The 16,879-nt window shown below is 37.9% G+C and overlaps 1 protein-coding gene across 1 annotated transcript in view; it reads left to right on the top strand.

Annotated features, from left to right (window-relative positions):
* Positions 1-10,628: 10,628 nt before the first annotated feature.
* The window catches only part of MCPH1 (microcephalin 1), a gene marked incomplete at its 3' end in the record, with an annotated part of 118,819 nt that continues 112,568 nt past the window's right edge, over positions 10,629-16,879 (top strand). Inside the window, exons 1-2 of the mRNA XM_079550864.1 lie at positions 10,629-10,715; positions 13,137-13,255. Coding sequence (XP_079406990.1) covers positions 10,704-10,715; positions 13,137-13,255 — 131 coding nt within the window. The 5' untranslated portion in view covers positions 10,629-10,703. The remainder of the gene's footprint in view (positions 10,716-13,136; positions 13,256-16,879) is intronic.

Here is a 16,879-nt window from a genome sequence, read left to right as displayed (position 1 = left end):
AACAGCTTTAGTCGCTCAATCCCAATGTCTCAAAATATCTTGTTTCAGAAGTAAATGGACAATGTTTTCTAACACCATCTGCAACTTAGAAAGATAAAAGAAGATAACAAAGAGCATGAACAAACAATGAATTTGTCATTTGTACATACTTTGCCTCTTGTAAACAACTTTATCTCTCTAGTCAGTGAGAAAGGATAATCAATCATTCATTTGCTTCTAGGTAAGAGCATTTACTTTTTGGCAATCACTAGACAAGCTGTTGTGCTGTAAATTAACACTGCACTTCCATACTGACTTCTCTAAAGGCCTGTATCTTAACTGCAAAATGTTCAATACAATTACCAAAACATAGGTGCCCAAAATTATTTTTAAAAGTTCAATCACAAGTCTGGAATCTGCTCTTCATGCCTAAGCTTTTAATGTGAGACAAGATGTCTTCAATATCTGCGTTTCAGACCTCAATTTTTAACTTACCAAAACCAAGGTGAAAACCTTATCTGGATGAAAACAAAACAAAACAAAACAAAATTCAGAAAAATTCAAAAAATTCAAAATTCAAAAATCAGAAATCAGAAATTCAGCATTTTGTGCTGGGCTGCACGAAAGAAAAACTAACTATTCCAGCTGACATTTCTTTACATATGGTAATGTAACATATATGAATTAACATGACAGAGCAAGAACAAAATAATCTTCTCAGTGTTTAGCTTTGTGTTATACAATATATCAGAACCACATTATGTAAAAGAATACAGGAAATGAAGTTGCTAGATAGTCAAAAAAATGTCAGTCTTGGACTTCATCCAAAATACTCTTTGCTGTAGACCCTTGGTTACCTTATAAAAGCCAAACAGCAGTCTATCAGTGGCTATCAGTGGCTTTCAATACTTTCCAATCCATGGATTTCTAAAGTTTTCCAGTAGATATATATATTGTTTTAAATTTTCACATCCATGGATTACTGTATAAATAATACTGTTCCTATTGCAAATCCCTAAGAAATTATGTATGTACCTACAGCTCAACAGAGTAAAAACACTGTCATAATAAATTTGTGTAAGCATTCTGCAAGCATTGCATCTGATCACTCTTAACGGGTGAGCACTCTTCTATCTTGCTTCATATGTTCTGAATAGACTGACAAATTTGCTTATTTTTGTGATAGGTTTTGTTGTATTGTGATGATCTAAATATATTCTCTCTGTGCCTTAACTGCGAGAGGAATTTGAATCCAACTTCAAAAAGCTGAAAAGCAAATAAATTAATCTTTATCGCTCCCAAGTCTCCCATCCACCATTTCCTTCTTCCTTATAATCCATTTCTGAATTTCTTTCATTTAATATTAGATGGGTTATATTCATTTCTGGCTTCACTAGAATTACATAAGGATTACTTTGACCTTTGATGACTAAAGACATGTGATGAGCAATGGAAACAATCAAGACAGTAAATGGTAGTTCATCTAATATTTGTCATATGTTCTGGAACAGTAGCTGCTGGCCCATAATCTGCTTGCATATGTAACTGTACTGTGAGTTACACTTAGTTCTGTTGTGCTTCTTCCATCTACTTACTTTGATAACACGTAAAAATAACTAAACATAGCTAGAGGCATGCAAAAACATTTTGCACCTCTTATTCTAAACACTGTTCAGATGTATTTGAATAGGAGGGTGAAATGAACAAGCAGAACGAAAAAGAAAAAAAAAATAAATGTTTCCAGACTAACCATTTTATTAAATGCACAAAAAGGCAATAGGTAATGGGAACTCCAGTTGACTCTATTTATACTGTTCATAAATACTACACTAAAAACTAAGTGCTTCATAATGTTCTGGAAAACAGCAGTCTCTGTTCAGTTCTTCTCTAAAAGACCAGGTTGTTAGGAGTGAAGGGTAGAAAATAGTTTTTATTCCATCTTTAGAACATCATCCTGGTCTACAGCATAAGGTGAAAGATGTCATGGAATGTTATGGGGGTGCAGTTCCACACTGCCTTAAACTGGTCTTTGTCTGATGTCTTTCAGTCCCTTCTCAATCATGTCACCCTGTACCTCAGCTCACATGGGCACTGTTGCTGAGAAGTCATGTGATGATCTCTTTCAGGGAGGTGATCTAGCTGAAAATTCATAGATTTAAAGAATAAGTTTTCTTGGAAGGGATTTGTGAGTTTGTCTAGTCAGAAATAACACTGACAGGAAAACATTTTTCTTTGGTTCCTGGAAACCTCTGAGAACTGTTATTCCATAACACTCCAGGGCAACCTGGTGCACAGCTCCCTCAGCTTTTCCTCACAGGACAAGTTTTCCAGCCATCTTGATGGCTTTTCACTGAACCTGCTTCAGTTTACCCATGTTTTTCTTGTACAGTGAGACCCCAAACCAGATTGCATTATTGCCAGAGATTGTTCCTGCCCAGGTTTAGGACTTTGGATATATTCCTGTTGAATTTAACAAGGGTCCCACTGGCCCATTCAGGTCTCTCAAATGACAGTCTTACCCTCCCCAGCTGGGGTCATTCTAAGATTTAATGGATTCCTTTCCTACAACATTAAGACTCTCACAAATTTGAACTTAAGAAACATAGGAGTATGTATTCTGGGTCAGAGTTTACCCATTCAGTGTCCTTTCTCAGGAAGACTCTCAACCTATTTATGGCTTCAGGATTTTCTAAACTAATCCTACTTGTGATATATTTAGTAGGCCCCATATGCTTTTCTTCCAGCTTCCATTTGAATTCTGTGTCCACTTTCGGAACTCAAAGCATCTGTCTGCAAGATCTTCATTCTAAGTTCCTCTTTCGCAGGAAAAAAAAAAGAAAAAAAAAATAGCACTTTCTGTTGTTTGTTCTGCATCTGCCTTCCACTACTTTCTTTTGATGCCACTGCTTCTTTATTGGGAAGAGAGAGCCACTCTTTTCAGTTGTACTCTCCAGGCAACTCATCATTCTGTAGGCACAAACTGTATCTTCTCTCGCTTGGCTGTTTTCCAGTCCATTTCCAGGTCCATTTAATCATATGGAATCTATTCCATGCTTTTAAGTATGCCAGTCACACTTTTCTGAACTTGAACTTAAACCTTATTTAACTTGGGAAACAAGATCTGCTGACAGGATGTGGGCAAACTATACTTACACATATAATAGTGTTCCTAGTCTGTTTCTGAAGTAACAGTAGCTGTCTATGTCTTTCTATGTCTACTTCATCCACAAGACATGCCTGAAGCTCTACACTAGAGAAGTAAAACACTTTAGATGCCTTCAAATGAGCTTCGATGATTCATGTCAGGAAGATATAAGAAATGTACACCTCCTACTGTACTCTTTATGTACTTCTTCAGGAGCTGAGTCAGCTTCTTTCCTGCCTCAATTCACAACCTGAACTCCAATCTTACCCTACCATCACTTTTCCTGAGACTCACATAAACTGTGGAGCTCACAGAGGAGGTGGAAATTTTTTAAATTGCTCTCACATGTACCACCAAGATGAGCCTGAACATACCCAAAAGGACAGTATTTTTAAATAGTATCTTTGGTACTGATTTACCAAATAAGAATAGAATCATTAAGTATTTTGGATACACTTCCTTAATGCTATCTTCCATAGTGTACATCTGCATCTCCACAAAAACTGGATGAAAAGCATGGGGTCTTTGGTCAGTAGTCCAGTACTTCATTTCTTGAGAATATCATAAACCTTCAACAGAGAATTTTATACTGAGGTCAGATAAACTAGCTTTTCCACCCCTTTACAGCTGCTATCATAGCCTGAACCACAGGCAGTAAAAGCTGTCTGGAGGGCAGATACATTAGCTTTCCACAACAGCATGAACAACAGAGACATCTGCTTATTAGCATGTTGTCAAGTCATGCTCTCAGTTATATGATGGACTGTTATTTTTCAGCATGGTGCTGTGTTTTTCTTCTGTGATAGGCCTTTAGGATCACAGTATGTCAAAGACATTGTCTCACTGGGTGAGTTAAAATTTACAAGGGTATGTCTCTATCCTATTATCAGCATTTTGCAGACTCAAACTAAAGCTAGTGCTGTGTCAGCAGATTTGTTATGGATCTAAAAGGGGCGATTTCTTAAATTACAGGATAGAAAGAGAAAATAAAATTAGTGTCTCTGCCTCAGCTGAAAGAAAAAATAATAACTGTTTTCTCTTTCCTTGAAAAAGTTCTCACACTAAACACGTCATTTTCTCGATCATGAACATCAGCATTAGAAAATGAACAGCCATCTCGATGATGAGAACATTTAACAATTTTGTGAGACTACATAATCCATAATATTAGCCTTCCTTTAGGACAAGAAATAAATGTCCCTCGTAATTTTGTCCACATACAGTCAAAGATAAATAAGAACTACCAGTAAAGGTTTTTGCCAATGATAAATGCTCATCTATCTGACAAGCTCATGCAACATTCTTTTTCTAATATTGTTCACAAAGTTACTTTGGCTATTAAAATTTTTGTTTGTCTGTTTGTTTGAATGCTTTACCGCTACGTACTAGCACTCCACAAAACATATACTAAAATAAACAGAAAAAATATGAGACAAGAAATTCCCCTTCTGTTTAGACTGAACTACTACACAAAACAGAAAAGCTCTCATTATTCTGTGGAATAGAATCATAAAGCCAATGTTGGCAATCTCAGGAAGCACTCTGCTTGTGGAGAAGCAATGAGACTAGAATTCTTCTGAGACTATTGAGGCATGACTCCTCTATCTTATCTACAACTGTTCTGCACAAACTATTGCCAGCATGAGTGTCAGATAACAGTTCAGTTTGAAAAATGTCAGAGTATCCTTTCACCTGTATAGCCCCAATTTTGAGCTATATTAGCACCATTCCGGTTAGTTTCCTGGCCTGTAATTCCACTGTGCGCCCTCAAAATTCAGTTCTAACCAGTCAGAGGTGGCTACTCCTGTACCCAAAGATATCTTTCTGCTGCAAACTTGTCAACCATGATTTTCCAAACTTTTATCTCAACTAAGACAAGAGAAAGGAGAAAGTATTTGGGGGGCAATAAATGGCCCGCAATGGAAGAGAGAAACAAAAATTGTCAATGACATAACTTAGGATTCCTGTGATCACACAACCATAGTATCTGGTTTTGCTAAGGAATTTTTTTTCTGGACAAAGGTAAAAGAGATTGAATCTGCACTGCTGAAATATGTAGTATTATGTAGAGTTTGATATGTGGTACATTGTTACCTCACATGAAAAAGAAATGGAGTTGTTCAAGAAGTTAAGCTGGAAAAGTGTGTGGGGTAAAATAGTTCATACCAGAGGGAGAGCCAAAGACAATATTCTAAAGGAGATCCTGAATGATCCAGTCTTAATTCCACTAAAGTTTTAGATCCAGCTATGATTCAGTCTACTAACATTGTTACTTTCATTATGAGCTTGGAACTAAAGTGTGTGTTAATGAAATTTTCAGATGGTTTAAACAGAGGCTTTATTAAAAGAGATGCAGACTGGAATATAGAAACAATTGGATGAGCTCGCATATTGGAATGCAATGAAATTACAAACTAATAAACAAGCAGCTGCAATGACAGAGCTCACTAGCTGGAAATATTAGTCTATCGGAGTACAATCAAGTGGCCATGAGACAACATACATAAGATTCTAGTATAGATTATGTAAAGTTCTAGAAGTTCAGTACTAACATAACAGTACATAGCAACTGACACACTACAGCTTTGTATGCTATTTAAGAAAGCCACCTTCAAACAGCAAAAAGAACTCACAAGAACAGTTAGCTTTACTGATAAACTGAGAAGCCCATACTGACAGAAGAGATCATAATGGTTTAAATGGACAAGCGTAACTGCTTTCTAGAGCTTTGTCCATGAAGGCAGGGTGCACATTTTGCAGCCCCTCTAACCATTCATTCATATCTCTGCACCTATAATAGCCAAGAAGCATTGCAGCGAAGACCTTTTCAAGTACATTCTGGTTTAAAAACACCCAGGTGCTGTATATATAGATTGTCTCACCAAGATTTGCTACTATGGGGTACTGCTACACACCCCAGCCTTTTCAGTTTATCTGAGATTCATGGTTGACACTTGGAAATTTAAGAATGGACAAAAATAAAAAAGGATCAAAATGTTGTTTGTCGTAGTTGAAAATCAGCCCACAAAACAAACCAGTCAACCAAAGTACACCTACTGATAATAAACAAATCTAGACTATACTTAATATGTACAAACTGTCTTAATTGGTCTAGATATTTTGCATATGATTCAGTGTGAGTCTTAAGAAGTAGCCCACCATATGAACCGTGTTTCAGAGGAATGAGTCTTGTCCTTGTGTTACAGCCTTACAGTAACCTTCTTAAAGATCCCTTCCAATTGTAATCAATCAAGGAGAGGGAATATTCAGAATTATCAAATAAGTACTTGAGAATACTGCTCCTCTTCATTAAATTTAGTATAACTGCTCCATTGTTGCTTTGTTTTTCCAATTATTTTTTCAAGACTATTTGGATGTTTAGGAAATATTTAGAATTTCGTAGGACTATAAGCTCTTAGGAACGTGATCTACTCCTTCATTTAGGAAGTCAAGTGAAATGCTACTTTAACTGGTCTTCCCTTTTTAGGTGTAACAGACCTTTCTACACTTTGCAGTATTCTGTAATTTTCATGTTGTACTGGCTGTACAGAAATCACTCCAGCTTATGCTACAACCCCTGTTTATGTACACCATGAAATTGTGCATCAACAAGTCTAGCAAGTCTGTTAAGTGGGCACTTACATTAAGTTTATTCCTCTGCCTTTCATTGCCATTTGCAGGAGTTCATAGCCTCACAAGAGCTAAAACATCCTCATGTATTCAAACTGATAAAATAGTAACTGCAAAAATGTATTCCTACTTTCTGCAAATACTATGGAACAATGAATGCTAAGGAAGAATTGAAAGATAATATTTGCATAAGGACTACCAACTGCTCATGAAAATGTGAATTTTTGCCATTAACAGAAAATGAAGTTCTCACAATGCCTGAAGCAACTGTGAGGTCAAAATTTCAACCATTTAAGACAAAACACCATACATTCATCGGATACTTTTGGTATTGTACGTATTTGTCTCCATCACAAAAAGGTGAGTAACCCAAATGCAGTGTTCTTTGATGTCTGTTCTGGTAATGAGCTGCACCAGATTCCTATAGTCACTAACCTTCACTGTCTTCACCAACTAGGGAATAAGAGCATACCACTCTAATTGTACATTTCAGCATATTACCCTCCAAAATCTATTTAGAGACAGAATTTTCTCTGCTCACTAATTTCCTAACATCCCAGCTTCGTTACATGCTTTCAAAGTCCATTAAAAACAGACAGATGTTTTCTTATTCTACCCATAGTTTAGGAACGGTTCTGAAGGAAGTACTAGTGTAGCACCTTTATTTTGCATCTCTATTGCCACAGAGCACATCCAGTCTAGCCTCGAATGCCTCCAGGGATGAGGCGTCCACAACCTCCTTGGGCAGCCTGTTCCAGTGTGTCACCGTCCTCTGTTCGTAACACCTCTTCACACGCTTCCGCCCGCAGCCACTTTCCCATCACCCCTCCCGCCACAACTCTCGCTCCAGCCGTAGGCGGTGACCCGGAAACACCGCGCAGGCGCGGCAGAGCCCGGCAGCACCGCGCAGGCGCCGCGGAGCCGCGCGGAGGAAGTTTGAACGGTGGCGGGTACCGGAGCCGCTGATGGAGTCTGTGCTGAAAGGTAGCGGCCGGGCTCCGCGGGGGCAGCCTCCGGGGCTGCAGCGGGCGCCTCCACGCGGCCTTCCCTTTAGGGCTGCCGGCCCTGGGGCTGCGGTGAGGGCCCGGATGGCGGCGGTCTTCTCGTTCCTGCGTGGCCTTCTCTGGCGTGGCTCGCCCCGCAGCCGCAGGAAGGAAAGGGACGGGACGGGGCGGGCAGTGCCGTGCTGCCTCGCGGCCGCTCCGGGGTCCGTGTGCCCGGGCGGGCGGCTCTCGGTGCCGGCGGCCCTCGGTGCCGGCGGCCGTCTCTTCCTGCCCTGCTGCTGCTGCCGCCGTCCTCGTGACGCCTTGGGCCTCGGCTCGGCGAGCCTTGCGTCTTGCGAAATTTCTCCCTCATTGGGTGACCCTGTTGGTTGTCGCTTTCCCACTAGATGCCACCTTTCAGGCCTGTTAACCTACCTCTTTCAAAGCCCTTCTAGCTCAAAAAAGTTCTGGACTTTCTGGCTTTCCCTTATATCTGCAATACAAAAGCTACAAAGTGTTTTCTTTGTTGTTTCCTAAATGGAGCAGTTACTGTAAAGCATCCCTTTGGTCCTACGGCAGTTCGTGCTGCTTTGAAGAGAACTTTCTGAGTTCCCAGCATGGCATTCACTGGTAGGTGTGGACTGCAGCTGTGAAGGTTTTAAAGCGTTTGATGAAGAAGAAGGAGAAGAAAACCTTGGTTGTTTTGGATGTGGGCACAATATTTTTCACAAAAGAACAGCCAGCAAAAAGCTGTCCTGGTCAAGTGCTAAAATGAACTTGGGTGAAATGAGGGAATTGGTTAGGCTTATGGTCCCATCAGCATCTGAAGTTAGAGCACTGATAGTCATTTATTTCCATCTGATTTGGCTAAGGAGGTGTCCTAGGTTTCCTATTTCTTTTATGGATTTAAAACTTAAGCACTAGGATAGGCTCCCCAGGGAGGTGGTTGAGTCACCATCCCTGGACGTGTTTAAAAACCATTTGGATGTGGTGCTCAGGGACATGATTTAGCAGAGGGTTGTTAGAGTTAGGGTAGTATGTTAGGTTGTGGTTGGACTCGATGATCTTTAAGGTCTTTGCCAACCTGAGTGATTCTATGATTCTAATTTGTAGCAATTAAAAAAATATTAATCTTTATGAAAGTACTGCAGTTAGAATGTAATTGTCTTTTACGTTTAAGAACATGGATGACATGTATGAACTTCCAATTCATTAGGTAATGTATGTAACTCCTAAAGAAATGCCACCTACAGCTACAACAGATACAATTACGCTATTCAAAAGAGCAAGTTCTTAAGTACAAAATATCAAAATATTGTACTGCAACATAGTTACCACATTAGCTATACATTTTGACAGTGATGAACAAGAATCTGCATGCTGCAAATTGGAGGTGACCCACTGTCACCGCTACTGAAACGTGCCACTCATAGTGCCCGCATCCACTGTTTGGTCTCTATAAATGTTCAGCAAGCATCAGTGAATGCCAGTGGGTGCTTTTTTTTTTTTTTTTTTTTTTTTTTTTTTTTTTTTGCATGGAGGAATTTAAACCTTTGCTTCATACACGCTCCCCATCAGAGGAGACAGTTAAACAGTTTTTGCTGAGGATGAACCTTTTAAATTTAAATCAAAGCTTTAAATGTTATTCCTGAGCTCTGAGTGTCACCTGGCCTGCAGTTTGCTTTAAGTTGGTTTTGGTGAGCTGGCATTCTTCCAGTTTTCTGGAATTTTCCTGATCTGCTATTCAAAAGGGGAAATTGGTATGGTGTATGGGAACTGCTGAGTCATGGCCTGAACCTCTGATTAATCACCTGAGGCGAGCCATGAGCCAGCCAGAGGAGCACAGGTGAAGGCAATTCACCTGTGCTGCCGGAAGGGGTGGAGCCAGGCTCCACCCCTCCTAGACCTATTTAAGAGCTGGCTACCAGAGGGGAAGGATCTCTTCTGGAGATCCCCTCTCTTGGTGTCTTCTGGTGAGCTCAGCCGAAGGGTAAGCTCTTCCGCTTATTCTCTTTGTGATCATTGTCTACCTTGCTTGATTCTCTCGATTATATTGTGATTACAACATCTTGATATCTGTTGATTAAACAACTATATTGCGATTATAGCATCTTGATTATACAGTATGGCCAATGCAACTATAGGTCATCTGAAGTCACACTAACAAAGGGATTATTGAAAGTTTCATTTGCTTATCCTTCTGTGTCAGTACATCTGGGATTGTGGGGTTTTGGTGGTGGTGGTGGTTTGTTTTTGTTTTGTTTTAATTTTTTAAGACTTACTGAGCCAAGACTAATTTATTCCTTAGAGAGATTCTTAATCTGATTGATGAAGTAAGCTGCTCATGTGCAATATATCTAAACTTCTGTAAAGCAGGTGACGTGAAAATTTGTTAGCCTTTGTGATAGATACTTAATTTCAAGGTGATTTTATGTGTAAAGGTGGAATTTTAAGTCAGTTGGAAATGGTTATTTCTACATATTTTTATTGAGATTTGCTGAAAGGGTAATTCCATATTTATTTCTACATCTTCTGTAGCTTGTGTTATGACAACTTATCTTAATGTTTTTTATTTACTTGAAGATTAGCAATGATTAAAACCAGCCATGGAAAGATACTGCTTTGCCTACTGAGTTTGTAATGTGTTCTAAAAAGTGAGAAATTGTTTAATGAGTGCCAATCTTACTAGTTCATTGCAAGTAATTTAATGGGCAGAAATACTCAAAAAAATTTCTATTGGTAATACCTGATATATTGTTCAAAGCTATTCTTGCTATTGAGTGTGTATGAAGGGAGTATTAAAGTAAATTATTTTCTGAGGGACAATTTAGATATTTAAGTGCACTGTGGTAAAACTAGTTATTGTTTTTCCTCTTCTGATTCCAGGTATATGTGCATTTGTAGAGGTTTGGTCATCTAGCAGAACAGAAAATTACTCGAAAGCCTTTGAGCAGCAACTTCTTGATATGGGAGCAAAAGTAAGGAAACTATTTTGAAATTAATAGAATAGGAAAAATCTTAATTACAAACTTAGCTTGTTCTGCTTGTGTATTACTTTGTAGTAGGAGTTTTTAAAGGGTGGGAAGGAAAAATAATCATAAACTTGAGAATATATGATTATGCTTTAAGATTCTTATTAGTGGCAGACAAAAATACATATAAAGCCTTCTTAGGGATACATAAACTTCTGTGTCTGTTAATATGCTATGAAGTATTGGTCTTGCTCCATACTGGGGACAAACCAAATCTAAAGGTCAAAAACCTAAGTCATTTACATGTTGCTTTCTTTTCTATAACTTGTAGGCTGCTGGTCCGTTGTTACTGCAGTGTTTTCTAACCTATGTACTGTGACATTCTTCTTTTCAGTCTCCAAGAAATGTAGTTCATTTGTAGGAAGTGCTTGTAAAAATACATCTAAGAGTCTTTGCATATGTCTTGGTGACTTTTCCACATAAAATATATTTGGGTTGTAGATGCAAAATTTAAACTAAAAACCAGCCAAACAGGCATCTTGCCTTCCTGCACATTATTACTGTTTAGTGGAGATTTTTTTAAAGCGCACACTATGCTCTAAATAACACTTACGTGAACTCCCAGTGCCTTATAAGTGGGCATATGTAGATGTATTTCATGTATCTCATGTCATCTACATATGTAGATGTAATTTAGGAAGTTTTGCTAATGTCCCCAAAGCCTCACTTCTTATATGAATTTAGCTGAGGTAGCATGACAGAACAGCAGAACAACTCTTTTTATTGTAAAAGCAAATACAACTCACAATAAATAATTTCACTAATAAATTCTTTTGATGTTGTTATTTTTGGGGTTTTTTTTTTGTTTGTTTCTTGTTGTTTTTTTTTTTGGCTGTGCTGTGAAGTCTATTAAATTATGTTCTGATGGCATTACATTTTACTCATGAAAAATGTGATAAGGCTTCACAGTTGTATTTTGTTGATCTGAAAGTAGCTTGTTAAGATAAAAGGTATATAGGAGACTGTGGAGCTAGGTGAGACTATTGAGACTATTCACCAGGACCAAAAAGGAATGATCCTGTCCCTTCAATATTTAGCTCCTGGCTGGACACTACCTTACCTTTTGTTGGGCTGAGCATATGGTAGTGTACTGGCTTGGCTTATTCTGTCAGGAAAGAAAATTTTGAATTTTTGTGTGTTTCCCACTGATGGTTGGTTCAGATGTACCAAATTGAGGCCAAGTGATCAATGAATGACCTCCAGGGTCAGAGATGAGATGAAAGAGAGGACTTCTGCATGTAACTGTACCTTGACTGATGGCTTCATTGTGAGAGGGAGGCCTAAGGTAGTGATGCTCCATAATTTGGTGACAAAGCCTTATCAAACATCAAGTCTCCTTAGCCTGTGGGCTAAAGCATGAGCCTGGTAGCTAGAAATGACAATACATTTGTATCTGGGAGTCATACATTTTTCTGAAAAAGACTTGTTTTTCCTAGATACTTACATCTCATGGGTGTTGTCTTTTGAAAAGCAGTAAATCAACTTGCTATCAGAAATGTTTGGAGAAGCTGAATAGTTTTATTAAAGCCAAATATAGTGAGGCAATTGAGCTAAACATCAGAGAGCTACACAACTCCTTATGTCTGACTGTTGAGGAGATGTTGCTGTAAAATGTGAATTATTAACTTGATGATTTTGGTATATTCACAACAACTGATTGAACAGTTTTATATTTAGAAATGTTGTTTGTAAAAAATGGAACATCTGGGACTGAAAGCATTATCATTTAGTTGCTATTACAAGTTTGTAACTGAAGATTTAATCAGTTTTGCATCACAGTGAAAATGTCAGTTGTGATGTTAGCTATGTTAACCTGAGTTTCCTGTATTTCTCACCCTTGTTTTTAAAGTGTTCTCTCACAGTTGTTTTTTGGTAGCAACAGCCTTCCCTCAAAACTGGAAGTGATTACTATTATTGAGAATTAGTTTAAAAGATGATGTTACCTGTATTCTAAGTTTGTGAATTCTTTACTAAATGAAAGATGCAACTGGCATTTCTTTGGATAGTGGCAACTAACTTCTGTACTGATGGTTTCATAACAGTTTCTGGCTACTTAAACAATAATGCTGTAAGATTAGTGATACAGAAAGAGTAGGGAAATGGAAATGGTAGCACAGAGAAAAGAAATTATGAAAATAAAAGGCTACTGTAGCCCTCCAGCTTGTTTTGCATTGACAATCAGACTTGGGCTTTGATTGCTTCGGGCTTTTTGAAAATACAGAAAAGATCAAAGCTATCCTTGACATACTGTTTAGAATAAGTTCTTATGCTAGTGTTTCAGGCAAGAGAAACAGACCACTCCATCTAGTTTCATTAATATTTTCTGATTTTCAGACTCAAAGATGAGCTCTCTGTTTACTTCTGCAGGTTTCAAAAACTTTCAACAAGCGTGTGACACATGTAGTCTTCAAAGATGGACATTCAACTACATGGAGAAAAGCACAGAACGCTGGTGTAAAGATTGTTTCTGTACTCTGGGTGGAGAAGTGAGTACTATTGAGCATAATGAATGTGACCTATTCCACAAAATTCCACAAAAACGACCTGTTTTTTATGTACCTGAAACATTGTTAAGTCTATGAGTAAATGATAACTTTCTTATGACATTTTTTCTATTGTAAAATGTGTTACTTCTACAGACAGATGGTGTATTATCTATTGAAAATGAGTGTGTTGAATTAGCTGCATGGTATATTTGTTTAGTGTTCCACTCCTTTGCTCTCAGATGGCATGCATTGTCAATGAAGACAAGATATTTATGCTGAATTGAGTTATTCCATTTCCATACGAAAAAGTACATTTCATCAGGGACAAAAATGAAGGAAGTATTTGTACTGTTTCTCAGTCTCTAAACAGAATATCTGGTAGCAAGAAAGAAAAAGATCTCTATGTAGTCTGTCTCTTAAGACATTTGTTAGGTTCAGCATGGCACTGCTTGAAGATTCTTGACTACCATAAGGAAAAAGTTATATTAAAAAAAACAAAACAGCCAAAAATTTGAACATCACTGCCATTTTGTCTGTAGTCCGTAGCATCTCCTCTGTGTTTAAGAAGTTGCTGAAGCTTAACTTAAATTTCTGATAAAGTTTAAAAACATACTACTGGTTTTTAAGAATACACATATGTTATATTCAAACACTCCGATTCTTAAATTGCTGTGATGATGGAAATTAGAATATAAGTGAAGTAAAAGGGCCTTTTCTTATCAAGTAAGTATCATGTGCTTAGAGAAATAGCAGTCTGAATAAGATAAAACAGCACAGCGCTCTGCAGCTTTGAGATCAAGCTTTTATGCCTCAAGAAACTAACTCTGTCAGGATGCCAGTACCAAATGAAAAGTTGTGACAGTGTCTAGAAGGAAAATGTAAGCTGTTCAATAGGAAACAAAAAGCTAGTATCTTCCTGACATTCTTAAAAGTATTCCTAGCATCAGAGCAAGGTTTTGGTGTATGTCTTCTTGTAACTGGAGAAATCATCTGATGTAGAAGATATAGAGATGTGCTTTATTGAGGTGGGGGCAATGATAATAATGATGAGTGAATAAACTTCTCTGTAATCTTTCTCCTGCCATACATCCCTGCTTTTGCTGCCTGTGCATCTCCTTCTTATCCCTCAGCTTGACCAGCAAGCCCTTGCTCAGCCATGCTGGTTTCCTGCTTCCTTAGACTGGTTTCTGAAACATGGAAATGGTGAGCTTGTTTGATCTCAGAACGGTGTCCTTAAAGAGCTGCCAGCTCTGTTTTTGTCCATAAAGAGAGCTTTTCAGGGGATTCCATCCAATAATTCTTTAAACAGCTGGAAGTTCGCTTTTCTAAGGTTCAGGGTTCTGACTCTGCTCTTTGCCAGGCCTGTAACTTTCAAGATCACAGACTCAACCAGGGCATGTCACTACAGCCCAGAATGCCTCCAGTCTTAACCCTTTAATGATGTCCTTTGCACTGGTGAGCACCATTTCCAGTAATGCTTCCCCTCTGGTCAGTTTGTCTTATACCTGGTCCAGGAAGTTATCTTCAGTGCACTCCAGGAGTCTCTTGGATTGCTTGCAGCCCACAAGTGTTGCCTTCCTAGTAGACATCAAGATGATTGAAAACTTCAATGAAAAAAAGAGCTGGTGAGTGTGATGCTTCTGGTAGCTGAAGTGAGAAGGCCGTGGATGTGTTCAGAATGATGGCAGAAAATGACATCGAGAATGACTGAAAGTATAAGATTATTTTCTCACAAGATGTGATTTGAAGAAACAAGAATTATTCATCCTGGAAAAGAGGCAAGAATGGCGAGTCAGAGATCCCTCTTTCATATGAAAACAGAGGTTAATATAAAAATGCTGAACAGGGAATGAATGTATATTATTCCTTCTCCAGTAGAAGAACTGGGGAATTCACATGAATTTGACTGGAGACAAATACTGAGAAAATAGTAGATGGTTTTTAGCAAGATGTAGTTAGGCTGTAACTCCTTGTAGAATCAATATAGACTGCAAAGGTTTATGTGGATTTATAAAAAATCCTGAAGCAATTAAGCAGTTTTATCAAAAAAACCAAACAAACAAATACAATGTTGCCTCAGACCATCCTTATACTATGAATATGTAGCAAAGCAAAATGGGAAAGTTTGACTGTTTTCTTATATGCTCTTGGGTATTGTGATATTGATACTATGTGGTATTTAATCCAGGCTCTACTCTTTGATATTTGAGCCCTAAAAACACCAGACAAGGAAGCAACTCATCAACAATTACTCCAGCATTTCCTGATTATTCTGCTTTATGCCAAGTATGTTCCCACTTGACAGCTGTTGAACCACTACTTATGAACCGTTCTGCATGTATTCCACTGTTATGTTCCCCTGAGTAGTACATAAGCCTTTCATAGGAACATGCCCTTTGGCTTGAAAAACTGTAGTATTTGCTTTTCTTTTAAAAAAAACTAGCACAAATTATTAGTGTCAGGGCCTGTGTGAATGTTGCCTCTTACTTAAGAGTGCTCTTGCCAATGATCTGCCTGAGATAAAGCTTCTGCTCCATGAGCATGCTTGAGCATAAACTGAATAGATGTGGTTCCATTGTTTAACAGGAAGTAATATTATCTGGAAGAAAATTTGATGACCCCTGAAATTTCAAAAAATTAATAAATCCAGAATACATTTCTTTAAAAAATGAAACCAAACAGGTTTAAAATCATAAACTAGATTTTAATAATAGCCACAGAAGTTTAGCAGGCTGATTATCATTTTTAATTGGTACTCCAGACAACTCTTAAACTCTGTGTTAGCATTTACAAACATGATCATTAAAGCGATTTGACACTAGGTGTCACTAGAATCACAGTCTTCTAAAGGAATTCCAGTAGTCTGCAAAGGTTTTGGCTCCTTTCCGTAACCAGTTTTATTACAGAAAGCATGGTTCAAGAATGAAACCTTACCAGTTCTGACTAAAATATATCTTCCATTAACATGCTGATAATCAAGTTCTTGTCTCAACATCATGCATAATGTGCAGGTATATGATAGATATGTATGATATTCCAAGATAGCACGAGTCCCGCTAATCTCAATTCAGACTTAAAATTATTTAAAAAGAAATCTAGGGGTGGAATATCAGTTTGCTTATTTTTATTTTTTTTAATTAAAAAAAATATAGAGATAGCTTTACTTCACTGCAAGGGGCTGATTGTAACATTGTATATACAAAGAGAAGACAGAAAATGAAACTAATTGGTAAGAATTGAAAGCCAGGATCAGATGAAACTCGTGATCTTGTTTACTAGGAGCTTTATCCTTTCTTATTTTTCCTGACATACTGTAGTTTGTAGCTGAGTCTTTACTGCCATCAGGATGACAAATAACAATTAAGTATCTCATTAGCTACTGCAGAATGAAAACCTAGAATCCCCAGAAAATAAATAAGAGGCTAAATCTTACACTCACTTGGTGAGTGACTTGGTCCAGATTGACTTCATTCAGTGATTTTTGAATGTGTGAGGGAATAGTATAAGTGTATTATCTTTAAGCTTTAGGGCACCGATACAGCAATTTAGAGAACATTGTAAGGACAACAAATTGTCATGTCCTTTATTTGATTTGTAGTTGGAAAGTTGTTGGGGTTTGGGTTT

This window comes from Tetrao urogallus (genome assembly GCF_951394365.1).
Source record: "Tetrao urogallus genome assembly, chromosome: 2".
NCBI lineage: Eukaryota > Metazoa > Chordata > Aves > Galliformes > Phasianidae > Tetrao > Tetrao urogallus.
Note: the sequence above shows the minus strand (reverse complement) of the source record. Positions and strands in the feature narration are given on the sequence as shown.